The sequence below is a fragment of the Piliocolobus tephrosceles genome, chromosome 10 (assembly GCF_002776525.5).
Source record: "Piliocolobus tephrosceles isolate RC106 chromosome 10, ASM277652v3, whole genome shotgun sequence".
In the NCBI taxonomy this organism is placed as follows: Eukaryota; Metazoa; Chordata; class Mammalia; order Primates; family Cercopithecidae; genus Piliocolobus; species Piliocolobus tephrosceles.
The window spans coordinates 120,290,780-120,300,218 of record NC_045443.1 but is presented as its reverse complement, the minus strand read 5'-3'; the positions used below and the strand labels follow the sequence as shown (position 1 = coordinate 120,300,218).

The following is a 9,439-nucleotide window of genomic DNA, read 5'->3' as shown; positions in this document are numbered from 1 at the left end:
AAAAAAAAAAAAAATATATATATATATATATATATATATATGTAGATATATATATACACACAAAAAATTAGCCAGGCATGATGGCGGTTGCCTGTAGTCCCAGGTATTCAGGAGGCTGAGGCAGGGGAATGGCGTGAACTCGGGAGGCAGAGTTTGCAGTGAGCCGAGATTGTGCCACCGCACTCCAGCCTGGGCGACAGAGCGAGATTCCATCTCAAAAAAAAAAAAAACAAAAAAAACCTTTCATAATATTCTTGCCTAAGCTCAGTACAATCATTGATTTACCCCTTAATTCACTCTTTTTTGTTTTTGCCTAAAAAGTCATAATATTCTTGCCATAATAGTCTTGCCTAAGCTCAGTACAATCATTGATTTACCCCTTAATTCACTCTTGTCTTGTTAAGACAAGACTCTTACTCTTGTCACTCAGGCTAGAGTACAGTGGCATAATCTTGGCTCACTGCAACCTCTGCCTCCTGGGTTCAAGCAATTTTCCTGCCTCAGACTCCTGAGTAGCTGGGATTACAGGTGTATGCCACCATGCCCAGCTAATTTTTGTTTTTGTTTTTGTTTTGGAGACAGTCTTGCTCTGTCACCCAGACTGGAGTGCAGTGGCATGATCTTGGCTCACTGCAACCTCCACCTCCCAGGTTCAAGCAATTCTCCTACCTCAGCCTCTCGAGTAGCTGAAACTACAGATGCACAGCAGCACGGCCAGCTAATTTTTGTACATTCGTAGAGAAAACGGGGTTTCACCGTGTTGCCCAGGCTGGTCTCAAACCCCTGAGCTCAGGAAATCTACCCACCTGGGCCTTCCAAAGTACAAAGATTACAGGCGTGATTTTTGTATTTTTAGTAGAAACGAGGTTTCACCATGTTGGCCAGGCTGGTCTTGAACTCCTGACCGCAAGTGATCCAGCTGCCTCAGCCTTCCAAAGTGCTGGGATTACAGGCATAAGCCACCACGCCCGGCTTTAATTCACTCTCAAGTCCACATCTGCATGTACTTTAAGTCTTGTAGCTTGATGAAGAATTAATTCATAAGTATGTTAAAGGACTTTTAGAGAGCTATTCATTCTAAAAATATGCAAATACCCATTAATGATACCGAAATTCTGTACAAGATTCAGGAATTTGAACACAAATGAGCTCGTGTTTTCCATAGTATTCTAACACAAGCAAGCAAACTAAATTGTTGCTTTACATGTGTATTTACCCTTAGATGTAAAGAGAGAAGAGATCTCGGTGTCCTTTGACTCTAGTGCCCAGCGCAAATAAGGCACTGAGCACTCAAGCTTAATTACTTGAAATTGGTCGAATTTGAAATCTCAGAAATAATGGAGTAAAGAGGAGGCAATCCAGCAGAAATCGGCAGCAGATATACTTGACTTCCAATTTATCTTACTTCATTACATTATACTTACCAAAGACAAGATGCAATTGAAGTGATCTACAAATACTGTCAAGCAATATCACTGATTGGTCAGCTACAATAATAAACCCATCACTTAAACTGCATGCCTGTATCTTTGGATTTAATGAGGCCTGTGGGAGAGAAAAGCATGATGAATATTCAAACATTTTTATACGAGTTTAACAATACTTATCAATAGTATCATCAAATTCCCCAATACCCCACTTTAAAACTTGATAGGCTTTTTTTCTTTGCCCCTTGATCTACTTAATCATCGAGTTTTTCTTTGTATGGTATATCTTGAATCCATCCAGGATCCTAAGTAGAAAAACAGTTCAGGATGGGCAGGAAGGGCAAGGGATTCTCACGTTCAAGTCCTGTTTCCTCAGGATTGACTTTATGATGCAGGAGCCACGCATTAACATAATGAATTAATCAAGATTGGCATGAAGTCTTGGTGTCGTGGATATGCTAGGCAGGGGAATGGTGGTGAACTGTGAACTGGAGGGTCCACACCCCCACAGACACGAAAGAATAGAATCTGCTTCACACCAGCCAGTGGGAAGCATGGTGGGGATGCAGCGCTGGCATGGCCATACCTCCCCATTCATCAACAGAAGCTGGATCTTTATGTGACATGTTCTGATTTTTATTTTTATTTTTTATTTTTATTTTTTTTTTTTTGAGATGGAGTCTTGCTCTGTCGCCCGGGCTAGAGTGCAGTGGCCGGATCTCAGCTCACTGCGAGTTCCGCCTCCCGGGTTTACGCCATTCTCCTGCCTCAGCCTCCGGAGTAGCTGGGACTACAGGCGCCCGCCACCTCGCCCGGCTAGTTTTTTGTATTTTTAGTAGAGACGGAGTTTCACCGTGTTACCCAGGATGGTCTTGATCTCCTGACCTCGTGATCCGCCCGTCTCGGCCTCCCAAAGTGCTGGGATTACAGGCTTGAGCCACCGCGCCCGGCCTCTGATTTTTAAATATTGGCAGCTAAGTCAACATTTTTAAAAACACTAGACAAGCCAAATCAGAGCTTCCCACACATAGCTGTCTTGAAGCACTTGGACAGATTAGTGGTTGAGGAAGCTCAGTCCCTTACTAGCTGAGTGATCTTAGGCAAATGCGTCAACTAACTCTCTATAAAAGAGTAATAATAATAATAATACCAACAAGGTTCAACTGAATAAAGATGAAACGAATTCATGTAAAGGGCTTATAAGAGAGCCTTGCACATAGTATATGCTCAATAAATGTTAACTAGTCCTATTCTTCCTTAACAAAATGCAGCTATTCACCTCATTTTATGACTCTTCCAAAAGTCATCTTCTCCAGGTGTAATCCTTGAAAATTCCCCAACATTCTGATCCCTCTTCTACCTTATTTTCTTCTTTATTTTGAGACAGCGTCTCCCTCTGCCGCTCGGCCTGGAATGCAGTGATGCCATCATAACTCATTGTGCAGCCTTAAACACCTGGGCTCATGGGATCTTCATGCCTCCTCCACCCAAACAGCTGGGACTACACATGCACACCACCACACCTGGCTAATTTATTTATTTATTTATTGTTTTAGAGATGGGGTTTTCACCATGTAGGCAAGGCTGGTCTAGAACTCCTGGACTCAAATGATCCTTCCACTTCAACCACCCAAAGTGTCGGGAATACAAGTGTGAGGCACTGCGCCCGGCCTCCTTCTTATCTTTTTACTTGCTTCTTCAACTAGTAAAAGGTTACACGAAGGCACTGCCAACAAGGAATGGCACTAAAATTAGCCAGGCGTGGTGGAGGTCACATATAATCCCAGCTACTGGGGAGGGTAAGGCACGAGAATCACTTGAACCTGAGAGACAAAGGTTGCAGTGAGCCAAGATAACACCACTGCACTCCAGCCTGGGAAACAGAGCAAGGCTTCACCTCAAAAAAAAAAGAACAGCACTATATCTTCTAGGGATCTATCCACACGGTTCTCTCTGCCTAAACTGTTTTCCTTCTTAAGGCCCAAAGCTAGTGTAGTTTATTTTTAATTTTTATTTTTTTTAGAGATGTTGTCTCCCTATGTTGCCCAGGCTGGCCTCGAACTCCTGGGCTCAAGCCATTCTCCTACCTCAGCCTCTGAGTAGTTGGGACTATAGGACATGCCACCACACCGGGCTTACACATAGTTTCTTAAGGAAATGCTCCTTAAACTGCTCAACCCAGAATGAGCTCTCCATCGATTGAATTCCTACTCATTTACTGTCTACACTGTTCATTTGGCATTTAGCATATACTGACTTGCACAGCTAAATTATCTTTCATTGTTTGGGTTCTGTGTGCCTAACTTTAAGGTAAGATCCTAAAAGGAATGAATAAGATGCCATCTTATGTCCAAGTGCCTAACACTGGGCTCAGAACATAGCAGATGTTCAAAACATGTTGATAAGTATATGCCCTGTGCTAATAATAGATAGAATTTTAGTTCCTAACAGAATCCAAGATTCTATACACAAACACTATTATTTTTCAACAGCAACTTTGAGGTCAAGAAAGGCCTGAGCCACTTCCATGTTTTAAGGCTCCTGATAATATTAAAAAATAAAGCCCGGGCACGGCGATTCACGCCTGCAATCCCAGAATTTTGGGAGGCCGAGGTGGGTGGATCACAAGGTCAAGAGATCGAGACCATCCTGCTCAACATGGTGAAGCCTCATCTCTACTAAAAATACAAAAATTAGCTGGACGTGGTGGCTCGTGCCTGTATTCCCAGCTACTCAGGAGGCTGAGGCAGAAGAATCACTTGAACCCGGGAGGCAGAGGCTGCAATGAGCTGAGATCACATCACTTGTACTCCAGTCTGGCGACAGAGCAAGACTCCGTCTCAAAAAGAAAAAAAAAAAAAAATTAGGCAGGCGTAGTGGAAGGCACCTATAATCCCAGCTACTCCAGAAGCTGAGGCAGGAGAATCACTTGAACCCAAGAGTGGGAGGTTGTAATGAGTCAACATCACGTCACTGTACTCCAGCCTGGGCTACAGAGTGAGAACCTCTCTTAAAAAAAAAAACAAAAAAATACAAATGGCCAGGCGCAGTGGCTCACGCCTGTAATCCCAGCACTTTGGGAGGCTGAGGCGGGCAGATCACAAGGTCAGGAGATCGAGACCATCCTGGCTAACATGGTGAAACCCCATCTCTACTAAAAACACAAAAATAAGCCAGGCGTGATGGTAGGCACCTGTAGTCCCAGCTACTCGGGAGGCTGAGGCAGGAGAATGGCATGAACCCGGGAGGCAGAGCCTGCAGTGAGCCGAGATTGCACCACCACACTCCAACCTGGGCAACAGAGCAGGACTCCATCTCAAACAAACAAACAAAAATACTAACAAATAGACGTCATTTCCTCATTATAGAAACTGCGCTTTCAGATGTCTTGAAGGATTCAAAAAATTTTTAAAAATTACGCTGTACTTTAAATGTTTGCCTCTAATAATTTAATGCCAAAAAATACAATGAGATTTATTTGTACTACTCATAATTAATGTTTATCCTATATTAGTTATCTTATTGTTGGACCATGCTGCATTTACTACGATTCATGGTATATTAAAAGCAGTAAAACCCAGGAGCAATGGCTCATGCCTTTATCCCAGCGCTTTCGGAGGCCAAGGCAGGTGGATCACTTGAGGCCAGGAGTTCAAGACTAGCCTGGGCAACCCCATCTCTACTAAAAATACAAAAATTTTTTGTAGCTTGGTGGCACGTGTAATCCCAGCTACTTGGGAAATTGAGACAGGAGAATTTTTTGAACCCAGGAGGCAGAGGTTGCAGTGAGCCGAGCCCAGATCACACCACTGTACTCCAGCCTAGGCAGCAGTGTGACTCTGTCTCAAAAAAAAAAAAAAAAAAAAAAGCAGCACAGTTCAACAGACACCAGCTTAAAGCAGCATAACGAATGATTTCTTTTTTAAATCCCATCAGCCAGTTTAAAAAAAAAAAAAGTCAAAAGCATAAATATAATTCCGTTTAGGAATAACATCCCCAGTGGATGCCCTATCTTTTGCTCTAGGTTTTTTTCTTATTAAGAGAATTATCTGTCAGAATCCATTTGAGTAAAAATTAAAAATTTTTTAATTAAAAAAAGAATTAAATACCAGCCTCCCAAGTAGCTGGGACTACATGTGCATGCCACCACACCCACCTAATAGTACCTTCTATGCAAGGCAAAGAATAAGGTTTCAGGCATGGAGCAAGAATGGTGCAATTACTGACAGAAGAAAGTTAAAATGTAGAAAGAAATGCATGGATAAACCTCATACTCAGCAGGGTGCTTGACTCTGGTAGGGAACAGGAGGAACATAGATTCAGGGATGGACCCTCAGACCCTTTAACTCTATTGGTAACATTTTATTTCCTGCGTTACTGGTAGATATTCTTTGTATGCCGGGCGCGGTGGCTCACACCTGTAATCCCAGCACTTTGGGAGGCTGAGGTGGGTGGATTGCTTGAGGCCAGGAGTTCAAGACCAGCCTGGCCAACATGGTGAAACCCCATCTCTACAAAAATACAAAAAATTAGCTGAGCATGGTGGCACACATCTGTAATCTCAGCTACTCGGGAGGCTGAGGCACGAGAATCACTTGAATCTTGGGAGGCAGAGATCGCAGTGAGCCATAATCACACCACTGCACTCCAGCCTGGGTGACAGAGCAAGACTCTTGTCTCAAAAAAAAAAAAAAAATACTCTTTGTATCAACTTACACACATTTAGTATGCATGAAATATCAAGAGGAACTAAGAATCCTTCAGTCGTGAAAATACTGATCCTGACATGATGCAGAGGGTATTCAGATGTAAATCTCTAGCAATCTAAGATTGAATCTTCATTCCTTGAGGAAGTGCTATATTCATTCACAAAATATTTACTGTGGGCCACTAGGCCTACTAAGCACTCAGTAAAAATTCTGTGAATGAAACAGTCAGTGTAATAATCACTACCTTTTCAGAAGAGATCTTCACTAGCATATCTACTTGATATAAAGCAGTTCCATGTTCTTTTCTTGAACCGACACTCAGGTACCCACTTCCGGTATCATCATTTGTTAACAGCTCAATATCGTTCCACATGTTTCTGAGACTGTCTTCCTGAGTCAGGAATCACTATCTTTCCTGTAACAACATAAAATTAGACACCTTATTATCTTGTTGCATAGAACCCAGTTCCTTGGGAAATGAGAAAGTTTACTCACAAAACAAAAACAAAAGTCTAACAGTAACATGTACAGACATCTTTGTCTTCTTGTTATTGCTGTGGCCACTAAACACTTTGGGCCAATAACATAAATGGAACTAGAGCTATCATGGTTACCAGAGAACATATTGGTTTATGCACACAGACCAACAATTCTGATCTTACCAATGTATCCTAGAGCTTCCACTACTTTTGTGTGTCTAGTTTGGAATTATCCCAAGTTTTCATTAGAAATAAACCTTTAATCAGTATAGCAGCAAACAGTGTAGGTTTAATTGCCAGATTGTCTGGGATATCATAGGATGATAAGATTCCAGATGAAGTTCAGAAAAAGTCCATTAATGCTATCATTGTATTATTATATAATAAATAAAAATGATTGGGGAAGGAGAAAAAAATGAATTAGGTTTCTGGACCAAAAACTAAGCTTGAAATCTTATGAGGTTTAACCATCTCAAAAAGTAAAGGTTTACATAAACCATATTACCTGGAGTCTGGGTGGGAAAAGAACACTAAGGAGAAAAACAATCCTTGGATCAAGACTGGTAGGGAATGATAATCAAATAATTACAATTGGTTTGATAAGTGCTACTAGAAGTATGTTTTAATATCTATAAAAGGTATAGCACAAGGAAGAAACAATTTCTGACTTGATGCTGTTTCACAATGACTAGGCAGTTGTCCATGGGTGATCACTTAATCTTTCTGTTCCTCAATTCTCTAATTTATAAAATAAGAATATACAGGCCGGGCATGGTGGCTTATGCCTGTAATCCCAGAACTTTGGGAGGTTTAGGTGGGTGGATCACCTGAGGTCAGGAGTTTGAGACCAGCCTGGCCAACATGACGAAACCCCCTCTCTACTAAAAAAGCAAAAAATTAGCTGGGCGTAGTGGTGTGTGCCTGTAATCCCAGCTACTCAGGAGGCTGAGGCTGGAGAATTGCTTGAACCCGGGAGGCGGAGGTTGCAGTACGTTGAGATTGTGCCACTGCACTCCAGCTTGGGCAACAAGAGTGAAACTCCATCTGGGAAAAAATATATACATATAGTTGGCCCTCCATATCCATGTGTTCCACATTCCTAGATTCCACCTACAGGCATAGTGCATTTACATTGTTAGGCAAGATAAGTAGTCTAGAGATGATTTAAATTATACAGGCAGATGTTCCCAGGCCACATGCAAATACTATGCCATTTTATGACAAGGACTTAAGCATCCCAGGGTTTTGGTATCTGTGAGAGGTCCCGGAACCAATCTCCTGTGGATACCAATACCAAGGGACTAACGTAGTTGTACCCGCCTGAAGGAGTTTTCTATTTTTTAATTCTGGTTTTTTGAGAGACGAAGGTCTCACTATTTTGCCCTGGCTGGCCTTGATCTCCTGGGCTCAAGCAATCTTTCTGCTTCAGACTCCCAATGTTTTGAGTTTTAAATGTTCACAGAACAATGCTTGGTTGATGGCAAACATTCAATTTTAGGTGTTAGCTAATTTGTTATTAGTGGAAGCAGGTAACACTTGGGCTGAGAATTGAAGATCACAGTTTTATAAATGTTGAAAGAGTTCTTCCTAAGAGCATAAGCAAGGGAACACAAACAAAACATGTTTGGAGAATAGAGAACAGTTTTAGTGACTGGTGTTTGGGTGGGAGTGAGGAGATGAAGGAGGAGGGACAGGCTGGAATGAATACTTTTATAGGTCTCAATTTCCCACATCTGCGAAATAGAGAAACCGCCCATAACTGCCACATTTACTTATTCAACAGATGTTTATTGAATACCTATATACTATGTGCCAAGCACCTTTGTAGGAACTGGCAGCATAGCTTGAACAAAGCACAAAATGTCTTTGCCATTACGAAGTTTATGTTTTTGCGGGAAAAACGGACAAAAATAAAATAGTTAATACACATCTTGTTACGCTACCTCTACAAAAAAAGCAAATGCACAAATAATTGCAAAAAGTGCTAAATGATTTGAAGGAAACAGTGATTAAATGGATGAGGTGAGGCGTCGCTGAAGAAGGATTTGTTTGGGAAGGGAAGGAGGTGACATCTGAGCTGAGACCTGAATAACAAGAAGTCAAGTACGCAAAACTTAGGCGGAACGCGACATAGGCAGAGGGAACAGAGTGCAAAGGCTCAGAGGCTGGGTAGGAAGCGTTTGATGCTGCTGCCGGGTCAAAGCAAAAGTAGAAGACAGTGAGGGAGAGAGCAGTGGAGCCCAAAAAAACCTCGACTTCAAGACTGAATTTTATTCTCAGTACAAGGGGTAGAGGGAAACTCAGCAAACGAGTGGCCTGATTTGATAATTTTGAGATCACTCTGGCGGCGGAAGGCAGAACAGATTCGCGAATACGAGAGAATGAGCAAGATGAAACACTTGTCAGTTAGGCCTCCGTACTTAAACGCTCTCCGCTGGACACCGCCGCCCGCAAAAACCGACTCCAACCTCTCTCCTGACGGCGTTAAAGGGAAAAATAGGAACTGAGGAGAGGCTGCAGTTACTTCGTCCTGAACCCACCCCCAGTTCCCTACACAGCGCAACTCCCCGTCCTCACCTGCAATTGAAGAAACTAAAGAGAAACACTCAAGTATCCGGCCCCTCTTCCTGACTCACACAACCGCCTCTAATCTTTAGGTTCCATCCCACAGGTTTAAATTGGAGGGAGAACACTAAACCCAACCCCTTTACGGCGGCCGGACGAGACCAAGATTACTTTAGACTCGAAATAGGACGTTGCCCCACCCTGAGTTCCGCCCGTTCTGTTCTCCCGACTGCGCATTCCTAGACTGTATTATTTGCCC

At 42.5% G+C, this 9,439-nt stretch overlaps 1 protein-coding gene across 2 annotated transcripts in view; it reads right to left on the bottom strand.

The window, feature by feature from the left end:
• The window catches only part of KNTC1 (kinetochore associated 1), a 103,943-nt gene extending 94,604 nt beyond the window's left edge, over window positions 1–9,339 (bottom strand). For both annotated transcript variants that reach the window (XM_026457382.1, XM_026457381.1), the window contains exons 1-3: window positions 9,193–9,339; window positions 6,381–6,551; window positions 1,425–1,545 (exon numbers count right to left, since the gene is read on the bottom strand). In XM_026457382.1, coding sequence (XP_026313167.1) covers window positions 1,425–1,545; window positions 6,381–6,509 — 250 coding nt within the window. In that variant the 5' untranslated portion in view covers window positions 6,510–6,551; window positions 9,193–9,339. The remainder of the gene's footprint in view (window positions 1–1,424; window positions 1,546–6,380; window positions 6,552–9,192) is intronic.
• Window positions 9,340–9,439: the final 100 nt, after the last annotated feature.